The sequence below is a fragment of the Lontra canadensis genome, unplaced genomic scaffold (genome assembly GCF_010015895.1).
Source record: "Lontra canadensis isolate GAN:19392208 unplaced genomic scaffold, GSC_riverotter_1.0 scaffold103, whole genome shotgun sequence".
In the NCBI taxonomy this organism is placed as follows: Eukaryota; Metazoa; Chordata; class Mammalia; order Carnivora; family Mustelidae; genus Lontra; species Lontra canadensis.
This window is the reverse complement of record NW_022631097.1, coordinates 534,701-557,751: the sequence shown is the minus strand read 5'-3', so window position 1 is coordinate 557,751 and position 23,051 is coordinate 534,701. Positions and strand designations below refer to the sequence as shown.

The following is a 23,051-nucleotide window of genomic DNA, read 5'->3' as shown; positions in this document are numbered from 1 at the left end:
AATCCATTTTCATTGCAAGCTGAGTTTTACTTTCATTCATTGTACTAATGTGTAGACTAACACTAATTTTATATTCAAAATTATCTCATACTATAGAATTCATCATTTCGGTTACAAAAGAGTCAAATTTCTTCAGGAACCCAGGTAGAAAAATGTAAGAAAAATCATTTGCAGACACAAGGTAAGAAGTTGCATGATCTTTTTATAAAATACTTCAGGAATTTAAAGAATAGAGAATTTACACCCAATTTAATAAGTAAAACTTTGTAAATATCATTGTAGCTTCTGTGTACTCCCCTACTTATTTCCACCCTGACAACATTCCTTTGTTTTTTTTTCATTCTTTTACTACATTGTATCCATAAATCAATATAGTATTGTTTCTATGTATCCCTCTATAATTTGTTTCTCTCAATATTTTGATACTCACATTAATACATATAAAGTCTAGTTTACTGATTTTAATAGCTATACAGATTCCATGTGTATTTGTTACAGTTGAGTTTTCCTGTTGATGGACTTCATGTTTTTTCCCCTAGTTTGTCAATAGAATGAATAGGGCTGCAGAACATAGCTATCCTGTGAGTTTCTCTAAGACACATATCAAGAGTGAGGATGCTGGGTCATACCAGGCTTGTAGTGCTGTAGGAGGCTTTCTCTTTGTTCTGCAGGGTGGTTTTGCCATTTTTTTTCTTTCCTACCATCAGCAGAATATCCTCTTTGTGCTTACTCTTGACCTGGTCAGACTGAAATTGTGTCCAGTCAGATGGGTTTTGTGAAATGGTGGGTTAGTGTAACTTTAATATGCGTTTCCCTGATTACTGGTAAGGTCATGTGAACATCTTTTTGCATATTTAGTGGGCATTTGGGTTTCCTCTTTTGTGAATTGACTGTTCATTTCTTTTGCCTGTTTAAAACTTTTTAGTGGAGGGTGCCTGGGTGTTTCAGTTGATTAACCGACTGCCTTCTGCTCAGGTCATGATCCCGGAGTCCTGGGATGGAGTCCCGCATCCGGCTCCCAGCTCCATGGGAAGTCTGCTTATTCCTCGGACCTTCTCCCCGCCCATGCTCTCTATCATGCTCTTCCTCTCTCAAATAAATAAATAAATGATCTAAAAACTTTTTAGCAGGAAGGGGGAGGTTTCTCCTTATTGAAGTTATTCTTCGTGCTAATCCTTTCTCATTTAGAAGCACTGCCAATATTTTCTCCCAGTTCTGGGTTTAGCTTTTCTGTTTGTGTTTTTTATGTGCATTTTTCCCCATATTTAACTTTTTTTTTTAATTTTTAAGATTTATTTGTTTTAGGGAGAGTCCACAAGGATCCCAGGAGGGGCAAAAGGAGAGGGAGAGGGGAAGCAGACTCCCTGCTGAGCAGGGAACCCGATGTGAGGCTCCATCTCAAGACCTTGAGTTGATGACCTGAGCAGAAACCAAGAGTCAGAGGCTTAACCGACTGAGCCACCCAGATGCCTCTGTTTTCCCTTTTATTATTGAGTTTATCAATCTTTTTTCATGACTGTAAGAAATCTTTCTCAAGCCTTAGGTTACAAATATACTATTTTCTCTTATGAAAATCTTTAATCTACCTGGAATTTTTAGAAATTATTTTCATGAATTAAATTTAGAAAATTGGATATAACATATGCAGTTTGATAATTACAAAGGACATACTTAGATAACTACCAGCTATATAAAGAAATAGAGTAGCAACACCCCAGGGCTGTTCCCACCTTGACTACTCTCATAGGTGCAGCCCTAAAAAATGTTTTGTTTTTGAACTTTCTGAATAGTTATACTGTATGTATTCCATTGCCTTTTTTTTTACTGTACATTATTTTTGAGAGTCATGTTGATCTGCAACTCTAGTTCACTAATTTTCAAAAACCACAAGGTAGTTTAAATGTTTATGAATTCATTACAATTGACTATTGATACTATAATTTTTTTAAGATTTGGGATATTAAACAGTGATGCTATTAACATTCTTTTTTTTTCATTTTTTTATTTTTTTATAAACATATAATGTATTTTTATCCCCAGGGGTACAGGTCTGTAAATAGCCAGGTTTACATACTTCAAAGCACTCACCATAGCACATAGCCCCCCACCAATATCCATAACCCCACCACCCTCTCCCGACCCCTCGACCCCCAGCAACCCTCAGTTTGTTTTGTGAGATTAAGAGTCACTTATGGTTTGTCTCCCTCCCGATCCCATCTTGTTTCATTTGTTCTTTTCCTACCCCTCAAGCCCCCCACATTGCATCTCCATTTCCTCATATCAGGGAGATCATATGATAGTTGTCTTTCTCCGATTGACTTATTTCACTAAGCATGATACCCTCTAGTTCCATCCACATCGTCGCGAATGGCAAGATTTCATTTCTTTTGATGGCTGCATAGTATTCCATTGTGTATATATACCACATCTTCTTTATCCGTTCATCTGTTGATGGACATCTAGGTTCTTTCCATAGTTTGGCTATTGTGGACATTGCTGCTATAAACATTTGGGTGCACATACCCCTTTGGATCACTGCGTTTGTATCTTTAAGGTAAATACCAAGTAGTGCAATTGCTGGGTCATAGGATAGTTCTATTTTCAACTTTTTGAGGAACCTCCATGCTGTTTTCCAGAGTGGTTGCACCAGCTTGCATTCCCGCCAACAGTGTAGGAGGGTTCCTCTTTTTCCTCATCCTTGCCAGCATCTGTCATTTCCTGACTTGTTAATTTTAGCCATTCTGACTGGTGTGAGGTGGTATCTCATTGTGGTTTTGATTTGTATTTCCCTGATGCTGAGTGATGTGGAGCACTTTTTCATGTGTCTGTTGGCCATCTGGATGTCTTCTTTGCAGAAATGTCTGTTCATGTCCTTTGCCCATTTCTTGACTGGATTATTTGTTCTTTGGGTGTTGAGTTTGCTAAGTTCTTTATAGATTTTGTACACTAGCCCTTTATCTGATATGTCGTTTGCAAATATCTTCTCCCATTCTGTCAGTTGTCTTTTGGTTTTGTTAACTGTCTCCTTGCTGTGCAAAAGCTTTTGATCTTGATGAAGTCCCAATAGTTCATTTTTGCCCTTGCTTCCCTTGCCTTTGGTGATGTTCCTAGGAAGTAGTCGCTGCGCCTGAGGTCAAAGAGGTTGCTGCCTGTGTTGTCCTCAAGGATTTTGATGGATTTCTTTCTCACATTGAGGCAGTCGGTTAATCAACTGAAACACCCAGGCGCCCTCCACTAAAAAGTTTTAAACAGGCAAAAGAAATGAACAGTCAATTCACAAAAGAGGAAACCCAAATGCCCAGTGATTCTTTTTGTTGTCTGATTGCTGAGGCTCAGTAGGTTAAGTCTCTGCCTTCAGGTCAGGTCATGATGTCAGGGTTTTGGGATCGAGCCCTGCATCGGGCTCTCTGCTCAGCAGGGAGCCTGCTTCCCTCTCTCTCTCTGCCTGCCTCCCTGCCTACTTTTGATATTTCTCTCTCTGTCAAATAAATAAATAAAATCGTTAAAAATAAGATTCTAAAATGTCCCATTTTGAGTCTATTTTCGTGTGTGGTATAAGGAAGAGGTCCAGTTTCATTTTTCTGCATGTGGCTGTCCAATTTTCCCAGCACCATTTATTGAAGAGGCTGTCTTTTTTCCTTGGACTTTCTTTCCTGCTTTGTCGAAGATTAGTTGACCATAGTGTTGAGGGTCTATTTCTGGGCTCTCTATTCTGTTCCATTGATCTATGTGTCTGTTTTTGTGCCAGTACCATACTGTCTGAATGATGATAGCTTTGTCATAGAGCTTGAAGTCCAGAATTGTGATGCCACCAACTTTGGCTTTCTTTTTCAACATTCCTCTGGCTATTTGATGTCTTTTCTGGTTCCATATAAATTTTAGAATTATCTGTTCCATTTCTTCAAAAAAAAAAAAAATGGGTGGGATTGTGATAGGGATTGCCTTAAATGTGTAGATTGCTTTAGGTAGCATAGACATTTTCACAAAATTTGTTCTTCCAATCCAGGAGCATGGAACATTTTTCCATTTCTTTGTGTCTTCCTCGGTCTCTTTCATGAGTACTTTTAGTTTTCTGAGTACAGATTCTTAGCCTCTTTGGTTAGGTTTATTCCTAGGTATCTTATGGTTTTGGGTGCAATTGTAAATGGGATTGACTCCTTAATTTCTTTCTTCTGTTTTGTTGTTGGTGTATAGAAATGCAACTGATTTCTGTGCATTGATTTTATATCCTAACACTTTACTGAATTCCTGTACAAGTTCTAGCAGATTTGGAGTGGAGTCTTTTGGGTTTTCCACATATAGTATTATATCATCTGCAAGGAGTGATAGTTTGACTTCTTCTTTGCCGATTTAGATGCCTTTAATTTCTTTTTGTTGTCTGATTGCTGAGGCCAGGACTTCTAGTGCTACGTTAAATAGCAGTGGTGATAATGGACATCCCTGCCGTGTTCCTGACCTTAGCGGCAAAGCTTTCAGTTTTTCTCCATTGAGAATGATATTTGCAGTGGGTTTTTCATAGATGGCTTTGATAATATTGAGGTATGTGTCCTCTGTCCCTACACTTTGAAGAGTTTTGATTAGGAAAGGATGGTGTACTTTGTCAAATGCTTTTTCAGCAACTATTGAGAGTATCATATGGTTCTTGTTCTTTCTTTTATTAACGTGTTGTATCACATTGATTGATTTGCGGATGTTGAACCAACCTTGCCGCCCTGGAAAAAATCCCACTTGGTCGTGGTGAATAATCCTTTTAATATACTGTTGGATCCTATTGGCTAGTATTTTGGTGAGAATTTTCGCAACTGTGTTCATCAAGGATATTCGTCCTTAATTCTCTTTTTTGATGGGATCCATGTCTGGTTTTGGGGTCAAGGTGATGCTGGCCTCATAAAATGAGTTTGGCAGTTTTCCTTCCATTTCTATTTTTTGGAACAGTTTCAGGAGAATAGCTGTTAATTCTTTAAATGTTTGGTAGAATTCCCCTGGGAAGCCACCTGGCCCTGGGTTCTTGTTTATTGGGAGATTTTTGATGACTGCTTCATCTTCTTACTGGTTATGGGTCTGTTCAGGTTTTCTGTTTCTTCCTGGTCCGGTTTTGGTAGTTTATATGTCTCTAGGAATGCATCCATTTCTTCCAGATTGTCAAATTTGCTAGCATATAGTTGCTCATAATATGTTCTTAAAATTGTTTGTATTTCTGTGGTGTTGGTTGTGATCTCTCCTCTTTCATTTATGATTTTATTTATTTGGGTCCTTTCTCTTTTCTTTTTGAGAAGTCTGGCCAGGGGGTTATCAATCTTATTAATTCATTCACAGAACAAGCTCCTAGTTTTATTGATTTGTTCTATTGTTTTTTTGGTTTCTATTTCATTGATTTCTGCTCTGATCTTTATTATTTCTCTTCTCCTGCTGGGTTTAGGCTTTCTTTTCAGTTCTTTCTCCAACTCCTTTAGGTGTAGGGTTAGGTTGTGTATTTGAGATCTTTCTTGTTTCTTGAGAAAGGCTTGTATCCCTATATATTTTCCTCTCAGGACTGCCTTTGCTGTGTCCCACAGATTTTGAACCGTTGTGTTTTCATTATCATTTGTTTCCATGAATTTTTTCAGTTCCTCTTTAATTTCCTGGTTGACCCATTCATTTTTTTAGAAGGATGCTGTTTAGTCTCCATGTATTTGGGTTCTTTCCAAATTTCCTCTTGTGATTGAGTTCTAGCTTCAGAGCATTGTGGTCTGAAAATATGCAGGGAATGATCCCAGTCTTCTAGTCCTGGTTGAGACTTGATTTGTGACCCAGGATGTGATCTATTCTGGAGAGTGTTCCATGTGTACCGGAGAAGAATATGTATTCTGTTGCTTTGGGATGGAATGTTCTGAATATGTCTGTGATGTCCATCTGGTCCAGTGTGTCATTTAAGGCCTTTATTTCCTTGTTGATCTTTTGCTTGGATGGTCTATCCATTTCAGTGAGGGGGGTGTTAATGTCCCCTACTATTATTGTATTATTGTCGATGTGTTTCTTTGATTTTGTTATTAATTGGTCTATATAGTTGGCTGCTCCCATATTAGGAGCATAGATATTTAAAATTGTTAGCTCTTCTTGTTGGACAGACCCTTTGAGTATGATACAGTGTCCTTCTCATCTCTTATTATAGTCTTTGGCTTAAAATCTACTTTGTATGTTTCCACCCCAGCTTTCTTCTGATGTCCATTAGCATGGGAAATTGTTTTCCACCCCCTCACTTTAAATCTGGAGGTGTCTTTGGGTCTGAAATGAGTTTCTTGTAGACAGCATATCGATAGGTTTTGGTTTTCTATCCATTCTGATACCCTTTGTGTTTTGATTGGGCCATTTAGCCCATTTACGTTCAAGATAACTCCTGAAAGATATGAATTTAGTGCCATTGTATTGCCTGTAAGGTGACTGTTACTGTATATTGTCTCTGTTCCTTTCTGCTCTACTGCTTTTAGACTCTCTCTTCGCTTAGAGGATCCCTTTCAATATTTCCTGTATGGCTGGTTTGATGTTGGCAAATTCTTTTAGTTTTTGTTTGTCCTGGAAGCTTTCAATCTCTCCTTCTATTTTCAATGCCATCCGACTGGATATAGTATTCTTGGCTGCATATTTTTCTCATTTAGTGCTCTGAATATATCATGCCAGTTCTTTCTGGCCTGCCAGGTCGCTGTGGATAAGTCTGCTGCCAGTGTAATATTTCTACCATTGTATGTTACAGACTTCTTGTCCCAGGATGCTTTCAGGATTTTCTCTTTGTCACTAAGACTTGTAAGTTTTACTATAAGATGACGGGGTGTGGACCTATTTTTATTGATTTTCATGGGGGAATCTCTGTGCCTCCTGGATTTTGATGCTTGTTCCCTTTGCCATATGAGGGAAATTCTCTACAATAATTATCTCCGATATATCTTCAGCCCCCCTCTTTCTTCTTCCTCTGGGATCCCAATTATTCTAATATGGTTTCATCTTATGCTATCACTTCTCTCTCGAATTCGCCCCTCATGGTCCAGTAGTTGTTTGTCTCTCTTTTGCTCAGCTTCTTTATTCTCTTTCATTTGGTCTTCTATATCACTAATTCTCTCTTCTGCCTCATTTATCCCAGCAGTGAGAGCCTCCATTTTTGATTGCACCTCATTAATAGCTATTTTTATTTCAAGTTAGTTAGAGTTTAGTTCTTTTATTTCTCCAGATAGGGATTCTCTAATATCTTTCATACCTTTTTCGAGTCCAGCTAGTACCTTAATAATTGTCATTTTGAACTCTGAATTCTGATATATTATCAATGTCCATCTTGATTAAGTCCCTAGCCATTGGTACTGCCTCTTGTTCTTTTTTTCGTGGTTTTTCCGGTTTGTCATTTTTTTCCAGATAAGAAAATATGAATGAGAGAATCAAATACTAAAAGGATGGCAAAGACCCCAGAAAAATTAAAGCTAATCAAATCAGAAGAGACCCGAAACTGAGGGGAGAAGGAAGGGGGAAAATAATAATTAAAAAATTAAAAATAAAAAATATCTATGTATTATACTGGTGAATAGAACAGAGCCACCCACTTGATTTTGGGTATATTCTGGTATCTTACTAGAAAATACCTACCAAAATTTTATAGAAAGAAGACATATATATACAAAAATAAGGGCAAACATGATCAAGGAATGGAATATGACTGTGAAGATGGAAATTAAAAATGATTCTAGGGGCACCTGGTTGGCTCAGTAGGTTAAGTCTCTGCCTTCAGGTCAGGTCATGATGTCAGGGTTTTGGGATCGAGCCCTGCATCGGGCTCTCTGCTCAGCAGGGAGCCTGCTTCCCTCTCTCTCTCTGCCTGCCTCCCTGCCTACTTTTGATATTTCGCTCTCTGTCAAATAAATAAATAAAATCTTTAAAAAAAGATTCTAAAAAAGGAATTGATAAGATAAGTTTGTTGGAAAAAGAAAAAAAGAGAGAATGTGATCAGGCTGGGGCCTAGAAAGCCATGTGCTATATTTAGGGTATATTTGATATATTAGAAGAAGTTACATCCCAAAATTTTAAAGAAAAAAAGCCTGTATGTATTCAAAAAATAAGATTAAATACATGAAGGGATAAAATATGACTATAACAATGAAAATTTAAAAAGATTTTTTTTAAAAAAGGTATTGTTAAGATAAAATAGTTAAAAATTGATACTAGAGGACAGAGGAACAGTTAAAAAAAATAGAATAAGAAAAAAATTTTTAAAAATTTAACTTTGCAAGACTAAAGGATCATGGGAAGAGAGCAATGAATTCTAAGCATTGCTTTCCCCTAGCTCTGAATTTCTGCAACTCTCGTTGATTGGTGAACTTGGTTTTGGCTGGATGTTCTTGCTGATATTCTGGGGGAGGGGCCTGTTTCAGTGATTCTTAAATGTCTTTGCCCGAGGTGGAATTGCAGCGCCCTTGCCAGGGGTCAGGCTAAGTAGTCTGCTCGAGTTCACTCTTGGTAGCTTTTGTTCCCTGAACGCTTTCTGTAGAGCTTTGGAGGATGGGGATGAAAATGGCAGCCTCCCAATCTCCAGCCCTGAGGGGAGGAGAGCTTGGGCCCCCACTCCTCAGTGCACCCTCAGAGAAAAGCAGTCAATCCCTCCCATCTCCCTGGTCTCCGGTTGCACTCCAAGCTCACCTGGACTGTGACCGATTATTTCTATCTGTGACCACAGCCCCACTTGGAGTCTCCAAATCCATCAGATTCCTGCCGTGTACTCCCTCACCGCTCCTCCCGGAGGAGGAAGAAGGGGGTCTCTCCCGACCTGCAACTCCACGAGCAGTGGCCCGACTGTGCCTTGGATCACAGTTTAAGGTAACCCTGAACTGAGAACTCACTCCTTGGCTCCGTCTCTGTAGCCAGCTTCCCCTCTCTGATACCTGGCAGCTCTGCTGCGCTCTGACACCCCCGGTCTGTCTTTGACCCTGCGGTGCCTGGAACCACACTGTCCCTGTGAGGGCTCCACCCCTGCTTGGCCTCTGGAGCGATGTCCCTCAATGGAGCAGGTTTCTAAAAGTTCTGCTTTTGTGCTCCACTGCTCCACTGTTTGCCCGGAGCCAGCCCCTCCCCCCATAGTCTATCTTCCCGTTGCTTCGGATTCACTTCTCCGCACATCCTGCCTTCCAGAAAGTGGTCGATTTTATGTTCCTAGAATTGCTGCTCTTCTCTTCTATCTCCTGTTGAGTTTGTATGTGTTCAGAATGGTTTGATAACTATCTAGCTGAACTCCTGAGACCTAATGATATTTCAGTCTGTTACTCCTCAGCCAGCTTGCTTCCTCCCATGTCTCAGGTCTTGATGATAGCCTTTCTGACAGTGTGAAGTGATACCTTGTGGTTTTGATTTGCATTTCCTGGATGCTTAGTGATGTTGAGCATCTTTTCATGTACTGTTGGCCATTTGGATGTCTTCTTTGGAAAAATGTCTATTAAGTCCCTTTGCCCATTTTTCAATCATAGTTTTTTTGTTTTGTTTTGTTTTTGTTACTGAGTTATAAGAGTTCTTTCTGTATGTTGGACATTAATTCCTTATCTGATATATGGTCTGCAAAAGTTTTCCCATTTAGGTTGCCTTTTCATTTTGTTGATTGTTGCTTTTGTTTTATAGAAGTTTTTGATTTTTGATTTTTTGATTTTTGCTTTTGTTGCTTGTGCTTTTGGAATAAAGAAAGTATTGCCGGGGTGCCTGGGTGGCTCGGTGGGTTAAAGCTTCTGCCTTTGGCTCAGGTCATGATCCCAGGGTGTTGGGATTGAGCCCCGCATCAGGCTCTCTGCTGGACAGGGGGCCTGCTTCCTCCTCTCTCTCTCTGCCTGCCTCTCTGCCTACTTGTAATCTCTGTCAAATAAATAAATAAAATTAAAAAAAAAAAAAAAAGTATTGCCAAGACCAGCGTCTAGGAGCTCCTTCCCTCTGTTTTCTTCTAGAATTTCTATGGTATCAGGTTTTTTATGAAAGTCTTTAGTCAAAAATAGAGATCCAATTTCGTTTTTCTGCATGTGTTTAGTTTTCACAGCATCATTTATTGGAGAGACTATCCTTTCCTTGTTGAATATTCTTGGCTCCTTTGTTGAATATTAATTGATCGTACATGTGAGGATTTAATTCTGGGCTTTCTGTTCTGTTCCATGGGTCTATGCCAGTACTATTTTTATGCCACTACCATATGTTTTAATTACTATATTACAGTATAGTTTGAAATCAGGAATATAATGCCTCTAGCTTTGTTCTTTTTTCTCAGGATTGCTTTGGCTTTTGGGGGTCCTTTGTGGTTCCATACAAATTTTAGGATTCTTTGTTCTAATTGAGTGAACACTGTCATTGGTATTTTGACGGGGATTGCACTAAATCTATAGATTGCTTTGGGTATTATGGACATTTTAATTCTTCCCATGTGCACAGTGTGTATTTAATTTTTCCCATCAGCACACACATATTTGTGTCATTTTTAGTTTCTTTTATCACTGTCTTATAGTTTTCAGGTACAGGTCTTTCACCTCCTTGGTTAAATTTATTTCCAGATATGTCATTCTTGTTGATGTAATTATAAATGGGATTTTTTTTTCTTAATTTCTCTTTCTGTTAGCTTGTTATTAGTGTATAGAAACTCAGCTGGTTTTGTTTTTTAGAGTGAGAGCACAAGCAGGGGTGTGGCAAGGGGTAAGGAAGCGGGAGAAAGACTGGTAAGCAGACTCCATGCTCAGTGAGGAGCCCAATTTGGGGCATCATCCCACAATCCTGAGATCATGACCTGAACTGAAATCAATAGTTGGACACAACCAACTGAGCTACACAGTTGCCCCTCAAGTTGTTCCTTTATGTTAATTTTCTATCCTATGTATTTACTGAATTCATTTATTCTTACAGTTTTTTTTTTTTTTTTTTTTTTTTGGTTGAGTCTTAAAGGTGTCCTAAATTTAGTCTCATGTCATTTGCAAATAGTGACACTTTCCTATCCAATTTGATGCCTTTTATTTCTTTTTCTTGCCTAATGGCTGTGGCTAGGACTTCCAATTTTATGTCAAATAAAAATGGCAAGAGTGGGCCTCTTTGCCTTGTTCTAATCCCAGAGGAAAAGCTTTCAGCTTTTTACCATTGAGTGATAGTTATTTTAATGTTCTTTTCCTTTAACCTTTATACTATAGTTGTGTTTAATACAGCATCCTATTGTAGAATGGAGTTTTCTATATTCGTTTAGAAATTTTTCATCTTTACCATTGTGTTGTGTGCTTTTGTGGTTTTCATGTTGCTGATTAGCCTTTTTGTTTCAGCATTTCTTGCAAGGCAGGTGATTAAACTCCCTCTGCTTTTGTTTATCTGAGAAAAAGCCTTTATTTCTTCTTCATATCTGAAGGATTACTAGATAAAAATATTTCTTGGCTGACAATTTTTGTATTTTATCACTTTGAATATGTCATTCCACTGTCTCCTGGCCTGTAGAGTTTCTGCTGAGAAATCCAGCTAGTCCTATGGGTTTTTGGCTTTTTGTTTAATTTACTTTTTGTAGGTTACTTTTTTTTTTTTTCCCCTGGCTGTCTTTCTGGTCCCCTCTCTTTTTTTAAGATTTTATGTATTAGCGAGAGTAGGCATGAGCAGGGGGAGGGGCAGGGGGAGAGGGAGAAGCAGACTCCCCTCTGAGCAGGGAGCCCAACACAGGGCCTGATCCCGCAACTCTGGGATCATGACCTGAGGGACCTGAGCCAAAGGCAGACACTTAACTGACTGAGCCACCAGGCACCCCTTTAAGATTCTTTATGATTAATTTTTGATCTTAGAGAAGATCTTCTCACATGGAGATAATAGGGTATCCCATTAGTTTCGTGGACTTGTTTGTTCAAATCCTTCCTCAGGTTTGGGAGTTCTCAGCTGTGATTTCTTTAAATAAACTGCTCCCTTCTCCTTCTCTTCTGGAACCCCAGTTCTTCAAGTATTTGCCTTTCTGATGGAATCTCATACCTCTTGTTGGTATTCTTCACTCTTTTAAAATCTCAGTTCCTGCTTCTCTTCTAACTATATTATTTCTGTATTCCTGTTCTCCAAGTCACTTTTTTCTTCCATGTGGTCTGGTCTGCTAAGGATGCTCTCTGTTGCATTCTTCATCTCATTCATTGAATTCTTCCCCTCCAGAATTTGGCTCTTTTTTATAATTTTAGTCTCTTATAAAGAACTCCTGTTTCTTAATTTATTCCTGATTTCACGGAATTATCTTGGGTTTTCTTGTAACTTGGTGAATTTTTTCATAAAAAACAATTTTGTGTTCTTTATCAGTTAGATTGCGGTATTTTATGCCTTTGAGTTTGGTTGCTAGAGAATTATTATTTTCTTTTTGTGATGCCATTTTTCCCTGATTTTTTTTAAGGTTTTATTCATTTATTTGACAGAGATCACAAGCAGGCAGAGAGGCAGGCAGAGAGAGAGGGGGAAGCAGGCTCCCTGCTGAGCAATGAGCCCAATGCGGGGCTCAATCCCAGGACCATGGGATCATGACCTGAGCCAAAGGCAGAGGCTTTAACCCACTGAGCCACCCAGGCGCCCCCTTCCTTGATTTTTTAATACTGTTATAGCTATGGACTTCTGCTTTCACATTTGAAATAGCAGATCCTCCTTAGTTTTTATGAGTTCTTTGGTTTTTACAGTTCACCAGGCTGGCTCTTGGAAACCTTTCTTCCGTATTCTAGAAGGTGGTATGATAGCTCAAATTTGTAACCCTGCCCACCAACTGTGGCCTATTTTCTGAGCATGCTCCCTACCTACCAGATCTTGCTTTCTTGGATGTAGTTGGGAGGACACACAAGGAGCTGGCAGCAGAGTTGGAGAGGTGTGGGTTTAGCACTTGCACTTTGAGGGTACCCTTGGGCCTGAGGGAAGATCCTCGAGTGGGGTTCTACCAGAGACCTGTGGGTGGACTTCCTATTGAAGTGCTGAAGCAGACAGCAGGGACCATGTTCCTTTAATGCTCTTTGATATTCTAGTATGCTTCCTTCCCTTTATCGTTCCTTCCCCAAGTCATGGGGGTCCTTCCTCAGAAATCTGTGTACTGCCTAGAGGTAGAGTTTTCTGTAGGCATAACCCACATAACTGAGCCAGCTGGGCAGTCACTCATTGCTTTTGCTTTCTACTGCTTCTTTGGGAAGGTTGTGACTGCCACTGCCAAATAACTTAGCTGTGCATTGTCACCCTGGGGAGGGGAGGAGCTCTGGCAAGTTCTTCCCTCTGTGTCTAAACACATCTCTGGCCTGTTCCAGTGGTATGCTAGAATCTCCCCTCAGGCAGACTAGACTTCTACATTTTCTCTCTTGCCTTTGGGTATCTGCCAATGTTTATGGCTCTCTGGGTTTCTTTTCCAGTTGTGGTGAGTGGGAGTGAGGTAGGCTCACCAACTCCTGGATCTACATCCCTAACTGAGGTCTTATTTTTGGATGCAAAAAATATTTTGGATGCAGGTGGGCAAGAATCCTCCTAGATCTGTTGGTGTAAGGTGCTGAGGCACTTTTATTCAGTTATGGAGGTTTAGTAAGTTGTTTAAATTGGGGAGGAAAAAAGGAATGACTTACGCTGCTGTGATGCTTGATAGTACCTTAAAGTTCCCCAAAATTCCTCAAATTCTTACTCACTGTTGAATTTTAGTTTTCCTTTATAGGTAGTGCCTCTTAAGTCTTCCCTATCTTGAAGTCAGAAACATATCCTTCTATATTATCTATAGCTGTTTCTAAAGCTATATTATCTATAGCTTTATTATCTATAGCTATTCCTAGTATCTATAGCTATTTAATCTTTCTTAAATTTATATTATATGTAATTTATAAGGTATGTTTGTACAGTGCTCAGAATGGTAAACAGCCATAGGAGTCAGAGCTCCATACTGCTCACTTTTCCTGCACCTCCCAGTGGGTGTTTAGCTTAGAGGCTTCAAGTTATTGCTCATGAACAGCTTGAGAGAATTAAGCTTCTTGGGATTGAATCTGGTTTCCCTTTATTAGTTGACTACTCTGGCATGTTATTTAACCTTAGCCTTGGATTCCTCACCTGTAAAATGGGGATATTAGTCCCTTCTAGAGCTTACTTTGCACCTGGGAGGTGGAGGCAGTTCGTCCTTTATCATATCAAAACAGAACACTCCTTTCATCCCTAGAACCTGTCTCCTGTCCACCTAATTGGCCAAGCCAAAACACTCCCAGGGATTTCTAAACTAAACCTCCTGGTGTTGATATTTTCTGAGTCAATTAAGTAGGTTGAACCATATGAAACTGCTGATAACTTGGCTCTTTGGGACCTATCAGACCTATCAGTGATCTAACAAAGTGCAGTTAAAACTTTCTCACTGGGTGCCAAACAAGCCGCCTCAGATGCCTGCCAACTTCCTGAATGGACTCTGCTTTTCTTCTTCTTTACGTGTTCTCCATGTAGCATCCAGTGGCACGTGCTTGAAAACTTTCAAATCAGGAATGTTCATAATATGACTATTGGTATATAGGAAGAAAATATTAGAACTTCAATGTATTTTTTAACATACACCTTAATTTGTTGTTGATTTGTGTGTATGCTTATTTTAAAATAATGTATTACTAATACAGTATATTATTGGTGTGCTAGTCAATCTAAAAAGTTTAGACCACAGCAGTTAGGTCTAGATTTTAATGAAATACCCAGTTATTTTGTTAAGCCTCTAATTAAAGTCCTTGTGATTATTTCCAAAATAACTTTGGGTTCATCTCTTAGGTTAGTTGAACAACTATCTCTTCCTCTAGATTATAAACTCTCAAAAATAGATATTGTCTTTGTCTTTCTTTGTCACACAGATTTAAGTGCCTAGTAAATATCTGAAACTCATAAAATAAACTCCTACAAATTGGTAAAGAAAAATATTAAGAATTCCTTACTTAATGGGTAAAGGACAGTAGTTCTTAAGGGGATATGAACTAAGGAAATGTTTGACCATAATACTAAGTAAATTTAAAACTTTCAGTTAAATCTTAAAATTAACTCTTGACAATTATATTCTAACAGGCAATCTATCTCGAAGATCCAAGCCTGTGCCTCCTCGTGATTTAGGCAGTTCGGATAAGGGACAAGTAAATATCTTTATATTTTTATATATTTAAGCATAGATCACTCAGGCTTGAAATTGCTTAGTTATTTAAGTTTCTAAACCATTTATAAAGGAGGATTTTAAAAAAGATTTTATTCATTTATTTGAGAGGTGTGAGGGGGAGGGGCATTAGGAGAGGGAGAGATTGAATCTCAGTGACACACTGACTCTGTGCGTTGTGTGGAGCCTGACTCGGAGCTTGATCTCACGATCCGGAGATCATGACCTGAGCTGGAACCAAGAGTTGGATGCTTAACTGACTGACTCACCGAGGTGTGCCTATAAAGGATGTTTTTTACTTAACATTGTGAATGTTTTTTATAGAACACCAAATGCTAGTCATTGAATCCTATAATAGTCGAACCTGGCGTTTGGAAATGTGAGTTTTAGCTGCTTGAAATGTGATTAACATGTCCTTTAGGACAGATGAAAAGAGAACATCTTGTCCTTACAGACTGCCTCACCCAGGGAGCCTCCCGAACCAGTGGACTTCCCAGATCCTGCATGTAAAAAGGACAACAAAAAAGAGGAAAAAGAAGAAATTCAGGGAGAAATCAGTCATCCTGATGGAAAGGTTAAAAATTTTTTAAAAAATAATGAATACTGTAAGAAATATAGGTTAAAGTAGAGTTGGAACACTTAGATTCTAAGTTAATTGGTCTTTAAGACTGTTGAGGACACTTAAGAACTGTAGTTCCTTGGAGTGTGACCTTAGTTTGAGCCTCTGGACTCCTCCAAAAATGCCTGACACACACATGCATTTAGTTGCCATTTTTAGTTTAGAGATACAGCAAAAGAAGGAATATACTTCCTTTGTTTAAACGCTGTTCTTCCTCTGAACATAGCTAAAAAGTGTCATCCTTGGTACTTTTTAAAAGCCTCTGTTCAAGGTTTACCCTTCCTGCAGCCTTTCTGTCCACCTCCAGCTACAGTTTTATTTTTGTGTTTAGGAAATTTTTGAGCAGGATACTGCCTGGCTGGGTGTTGCAGCTAAAAGAAAGACTGAAAAGGGAAGGGCCATAAACAGGTTTGTTAGCAGGGAGGGGATGAGGTAATTTTCCTTCAGGTTTATAGAAAATCTATTTTTCCAAATACCCTAATTTGACCTATTTTAATTGAAATTTTAAGGCCAAAGTTCACTGCTAGTCTCACTACTAGTCTTGAGGCGTAAGGGAAGAACAAAAGAACAGTAGTCGAAGGAAGTAGTTATAGACTTTTCCTGTACAAATCCTGCTTTCATGTAACAAATTGTTGGTGGGAAAAGGTTTTCTTTTTGAGAATAATCACTGTGCAGTCTCTGATGAAATAAGGGATCTAAGCAGCTGTCATGAGAAGCACTGAACTCCTAGATGAGAGGTTGTTGGGGCTTCATGGCAGATCTAACTGATGTGACCCCGTTGGTCTTATGGTCATGAGGACAGTCACATACTGCACTTCTGAATATGTAGACGTAAGAAGCTCTCAGCAGTTCACAGAAAGTATTCTTGTTAGAATAATTCAACTAGACTTTATTCATACCTCTAGATGTAACTACTAGTTTTTTCCCAGGAAGTATAGGGCATACAAGAACATGTTAAATGACACCATGATTGGAAAGCAGTCAACCAGCTCCAGAATCTGGGAAATTTTACATGTTCAGTGACCCAGTTCTTTCAATAAGTAATCGTCATTAAAAAAGGGGCAGGGAGGGGAATGTTAAAGGTTGAGATTTAAGAGACATGTCATCAAGTGTTGTGTGTGGACCATATTTTGATCCTGATTCACATAAACTGTAAAAAGTCTATTTTGTGAATATAGGGGAAACAACATGGAAGTTAAAATATGATGAACGAATAACAGTTTGTAGGGACAGTAATGATTTGGTTATATTAAAACCTATCCTTAAATCAATTGAAGTGTTTTACATGTGACATGATATCTGTGGTTTGCTTTAAAAAAAAAAACAAAAAAACAACTCAGCAGAAAAGAAATTGAAGGTGATAGAATCAAATAGAAAGATACTCCATGCTTATGGATTGGAAGAATGAATATTATTACAATGTCCACTACCCAAAACTATCTACAGATTCAGTGCAATCCCTATCAAAATGGCAACAGCATTTTTCACAAAACTAGAATAATACTAAAATACGCATGGAATAAAAAAAACCCTGAATACCAAAAGCAATTAAGAAAGAAAGAATCCCAGACTTCTAGTTGTATTACAAAGCTGTAGTAATGGAACAGTATGGCACTGATACAAAAATAGACACACAGACCAATGGGACAGAATAGAGAGACCTGTTTTTTGTTTTAAAGAGGACAGGTTTTTGTTGTTTTATTTTAAAGATTTAATCTATTTATTTGACACAGAGAGAGCGAGTGAGCACAAGCAGGGGAGCAGTAGAGGGAAAGTGGGCTTCCTACCAAGCAGAGAGCCCGATATAGGGCTTGATCCCAGCACCCTGGGATCATGATCTGAGCCAAAGGTAGACACCTAACCAACTGAGCCATCCAAGTGTCCCTAAACCCATGCTCTTATGGTCAATTAATCTATGACAAAGGAAGAAGAAATACAATGGGAAAAAGACAGTCTCTTTAATAAATGGTGTTAGGAAAACTGGACAGTTACATGCAAAAGATGAAACTGGATCACTTTCTTATACTATACACAAAAACTCAAAAGGGATTAAAAACCTAAATGTGAGACCTGAAACTATAAAAATACTACAAGAGAGCACAGGCAATAACCTCTTTGACATTAGCTATAGCAACATTTTTCAAGATAGGTGTCCTAAGACAAGAGAAACAAAAGTAAAACTATTGGGACTACACCAAAATAAAAAGCTTTTGCACACAGCGAAGGAAACCATCAATAAAACAAAAAGGCAACTCTGAACGGGAAAAGATATTTGCAAATGACATATATGATAAGGTGTCAGTATCCAAAATATATGAAGAACTACACAACTCAACCCCCCCAAAAATAATCCAATTAAGAAATGGGCAGAGGATCTGAACAGACATTTTTCCAAAGAAGATATAGAGATGACCAACAGACACATGAAAATTTCAGCATCCCTAATCAGGAAAATGCAAATCAAAGCCACAATAAGCTATCATGTCACACCTGTCAGAATGGCTAATAGTCGAAAAGACAAATAACAAGTGTTAGAATGGGGGAGAAAAGGAACCCTTGTATACTGTTGATGAGAATGCAAACTGGTACAGCCTACTGTGGAAGACAGTACAGAGGTTCCTCAGAAAGTTAAAACAGAAAAAAAATAAGTAAAATAGAAATACCATGATTCAATTATTCTACTACTATTTGCCAAAGGAAGCAAAAACAATAATTCAGAAAGATATATGTGCCCTTATGTTTATTGCAACATTATTTACAATAGTCAAGGTATGGAAGCAACCTAAGTGTACATTGATAGACAAATGGATAAGGAAGATAAGGTGTGTATACGCACACAGACACACATATAGAGTGGAATATTACATAGCCATAAGAAAAGATGAGATCTTGCTGTTTGCTACAACACGATGTACCTAGATGGTATTATGCTAAGGGAAATAAGTCCGACTAAGTACCATATGATTTAACTCACATGTGGGATCTAAAAAATCAAATGAGTAAACCAAAAGCAGAATCAGACCTATACATACAGAGAACTTATGGTTACCAGTGGGAGGAGGGTGGGGGTATGGACAAAATGGGTCAAAGTGAATGGGAGATATAGGTTTCTAGTTACGGAATGAGTAAGTTATGGGGATGAAAGGAACAGCATAGGGAATATGGTCGATGATACCATAATAGCATTATCTGGTAACAGATGGGAAAGCTACAATTGTGGTGAGCACAGCACAACATAGACTTGTAAAATCACTGTGTTGTACACCTGAAACTAATGTGTATCAACTATACTTAATAAAAAAAGAAAACTCAGCAAAAAATGAGTTTGTTTTGGGGGAATAGGTAACAGAAGAACGGTGAATTGTTGATACTCAGAGACAATGTTTTTGAGATGATGTTTTTGCCTTTTATTATGAAAGATTTCAAAGTAGGCAGTTTGGAAGAGAATTAGGGATATTTTGGTCATGTGTCCGGGGGAAATCTATTGATAATCTTGGGTTTTTTGTTTTTTTTTTTTGTAGGTAGAAAAGGTTTACAAGAATGGGTGCCATGTTATATTGTTTCCAAATGGAACTCGAAAAGAAGTGGGTGCAGATGGAAAGACTGTCACTGTCACTTTCTTTAATGGTGATGTGAAACAGGTCATGCCAGATGAGAGAGTGGTAAGTTTCCCTAGGAAAGTTTTTCTCCATGGCTTAAACATCTCTAGAGAAAACACATACTGACTTTGTGTCTTTACAGATCTATTACTATGCATCTGCCCAGACCACTCACACTACTTATCCAGAAGGACTAGAAATCTTACATTTCTCAAGTGGACAAATAGGTAAAAACTTGCTCTGCCCTCTTCTAGTTAACTACTTTCCTTTCTTTAAAATTAAATACTTATAGTAAATAAGTATTAATTACTTATAAGTAAATATTTACAGTAAATACTTTTTAAAACAGAAAAACATTTCCCAGATGGGAGAAAAGAAATCACATTTCCTGACCAGACTATCAAAAACTTATTTCCTGATGGACAAGAAGAAAGCATTTTTCCAGATGGTACAATTGTAAGAGTACAAAGGTATGATTTCTGTTAAATTTGCTTCTAGATTTGCCAAATTTCAACTTCTATTTCCAAGTGAATTTTTAAAATCTTAAAACATCTATATGTCATTCAGAATTTCAGTAAGTTTAGCAGTGAGTACAGATACACACTTTGAGAGCGTACTCATATTATAGCATATTCTTTTCTGTTTGGCATTTTGGAGTTTAGAACTAGAGACATACAGGTTCTAATATATAGTCTATAACCTAGAAACTTAACGGAAATCTGTATAGCACTTCACAAAAGGGGAATGGCAAGTATTTGTACAGAAATGAATTTGGTGGCGTGCCTGGGTGGCTGATGTGGTTAAGTATCTGCCTTTGGCTCAGGTCATGATCCCAGGGTCCTGGGACAGAGCCCCACATGGAGCTCCAGGCTCAGTGGGGGAGTCTCCTTCCTTTCCCTCTGCCCCTCACCACTGCTCATGCTCTCTCTCTCAAATAAATAAAATCTTTAAAAAAGAAATTAATTTGATGAAATATGAAAACAGTAAATATTTAAGACACAGAGAAAAAAAGCTACCCTATCAGTTTTTAAGAATAATCGAACGATTATTTGAATTAGACTGTATCTCTTCTGTCTTATATTTTGATTTTCTGGATATCCCTGTCCCTGCCTGATTAGTATTTTAGTCCTCTGGCCTCCCTGACTCAATTCTTTAAAATAGCAACTTCTTTATCCTTCTGAGTGTTACATTTCTTGAAATTAGAGACTTCCTAAGTCCACAATACAGAGCTTTTTGTAGTCATCATTTTAATTAAAACCATAGTGAAGGTCTGTCAAATCCACTGTCCTACTTATGTTTGTACCCTCCTCTCCTGGAGTGTGCATGCATTTAACTACTTGAGTTCAGTAATTGAAAGTTAGAAAAAAAAAAAGTAAATGGTAAAAACAATAAAATAATTCAATAATATAGTAATTCAACAATAATTATAATAATTTAAAATATAATAATAATAATAATTCAACAGTAAAATAATTCAAATAATGTAGGAACTTTGATGTTCATGGTAGTGTTTTCCTTTAACATGGTTTGAAACTTTCTTTGGTGCTCAACTAAATAAATACCAATCTCTCCTAAAACTTGAGGAAAATCTTATGTGTAAATTATACTTTGAGCAATTTCAGAAACATTTCCATCTGTTTTTTAACTCTTATGTTTGAAATTTTTTATAATAAAAAGCAGAGAAAATAATATGAAAAACTCCATGTACCCATCCGTCCATCTTCAACAAATATTAACTTGTGGCCAGTCTTTTTTCATCTACATTCAAGCAAATCCCAGATATCAGATCATTCAGGATTATTTTGGCATTTTTTATTTATAGTGGTTCTTCAACTTCACTGTGCATTAAAACCACCTGGAAGAATTGTTCAATTGCAGATTGATGGGCCCCACCCCAGTAATTTGCATTACTAATGTCTCAGGTGATGCTGTCTGTCATCCCTTGTCCTGGGGCTGCACTTGATAAAAGAGTGGCTCTCAAAACGGCTTTTTGGTCTTACACTTATATGTGGCATAAAGCCATTACATTCACATAAAATCTGAGAAATAACCAAAATAGAAAAAAACTACTGAGTTGAGAAATGGTGATTCACAATCTGTAGCCTAGCTTTGTGTTTCTAACGGCACATAAAGATTTAGATTCAGTTTGAATGTCCTGCACACACATCAAGCAGTCCACTTGGGATTAACAGCTACTTTGTTGCATGCTTCAGAATAGATCTTAAGTCTGATTTATGGCCCTTCCCAGGGATGTAAATACTCTTCTCCAACCTGATAAAGAGCAAGCACTCAGACTGCTTATAACTTAGTGAAAAGGATAAAGGTCAAAACTGAAAACCATTTATTTATAAGATTTTATTTATTTATTTGACAGAGACACAACGAGAAAGGGAACATAAGCAGGGAGAATGGAAAGGGAGAAGTAGGCTTCCTGTCGAGCAGGGGGCCCGACATGGGGTTTGATCCCAGGACCCTAGGATCATGACCTGAGCCAAAGCCAGACCTTTAATGACTGAGCCACCCAAGCTCAGTCATTAAAAATTTTAAAAATTAAAATTTTTAAAAAGATTTTATTTATTTGAGAGAGTGAGAACACACAAGCAGGGGAAGTGGCAGACAGAGGGAGAAGCAGTCTCCCCACTGAGCAAGGCGCCTGACAGGGGGCTCAATCCCAGGACTCTGGGATCATGACCTGACCCCGAAGGCAGCCACCTAACTGACTGAGCCATCCAGGCACCCCTGAAAGCCATATTTTAATATAATGTCCAATTTTTCTTAGAGGCAGAATATATATAAAATTAAAAAACCTAAGCATTTTGTAGTGAAAACATATATTCATTAAAACTTTTCATGGGCACATTTAAGTGCTAATCTGGTCAATGGAACTATCAGCTTGAAGCAGAAAGAGGGTGGAAAGAATTTTTAAAGAAGGTACTGTGCAGGGAGAGGACCAGTGGAGATTCTAGGAGAGGAGAGAACTGCCAGAATCAAAAAGCCACTTTTAGAGCATTTTCCTATTGTATATTTAATACTTTAAAGAAATTAAATTTTATTTTAAATTTACAGAGATGGCAACAAAATCATAGAGTTTAATAATGGCCAAAGAGAACTACACACTGCCCAGTTCAAGAGACGGGAATATCCAGATGGCACTGTTAAAACTGTATATACAAATGGTCATCAAGAAACAAAATATACATCGGGTCGAATAAGGGTTAAAGACAAGGATGGTAATGTTCTAATGGATACAAAATTGTAATGATCCTGTGCCTGACTAATCATGAAATAACATTAACTGATTTTCTTGTTAAAAAATGTACATTTCTTGTGGTTACTGTGGTTTAATTTATATATGGTGTGTATGTGTGTGTGTGTGTGTGTGTATATATATATATATATATATATATATATATAAATGGAAAAGACTGGATTATAAAATAAAACAAAATAGCTTTTTACATTCTTTGAAATGTACAAGAACAGCTTTCATTTTTAATTCACTTGTCTTTATACAGTTAAATGCACGACTAAGGAAAGCATTATTTGTTATAAACTGAATGGGCAAAAATAATGAGGCATTTCTTTTGAAGATGGTTCTAAAAACCAAGAAGTACAAGAAATAAAACAACACAGATATTCCATGAGCACATCAGCCATAAAACAAGGACTTGCAGAAAAAGTTTACTTGAGGAGTAAGAGAATGTCTCCAATCAGAATATACTGTGTTCAA

The 23,051-nt window shown here is 37.9% G+C and overlaps 1 protein-coding gene across 3 annotated transcripts in view; it reads left to right on the top strand.

Moving 5' to 3' along the window:
- The window catches only part of CENPJ (centromere protein J), a 63,146-nt gene extending 40,461 nt beyond the window's left edge, over positions 1 to 22,685 (top strand). For all 3 annotated transcript variants that reach the window (XM_032838179.1, XM_032838181.1, XM_032838180.1), the window contains 7 exons: positions 97 to 181; positions 15,022 to 15,086; positions 15,558 to 15,677; positions 19,244 to 19,384; positions 19,464 to 19,548; positions 19,671 to 19,791; positions 22,388 to 22,685. In XM_032838179.1, the coding sequence (XP_032694070.1) occupies positions 97 to 181; positions 15,022 to 15,086; positions 15,558 to 15,677; positions 19,244 to 19,384; positions 19,464 to 19,548; positions 19,671 to 19,791; positions 22,388 to 22,580 (810 nt within the window). In that variant the 3' untranslated portion in view covers positions 22,581 to 22,685. The remainder of the gene's footprint in view (positions 1 to 96; positions 182 to 15,021; positions 15,087 to 15,557; positions 15,678 to 19,243; positions 19,385 to 19,463; positions 19,549 to 19,670; positions 19,792 to 22,387) is intronic.
- Positions 22,686 to 23,051: the final 366 nt, after the last annotated feature.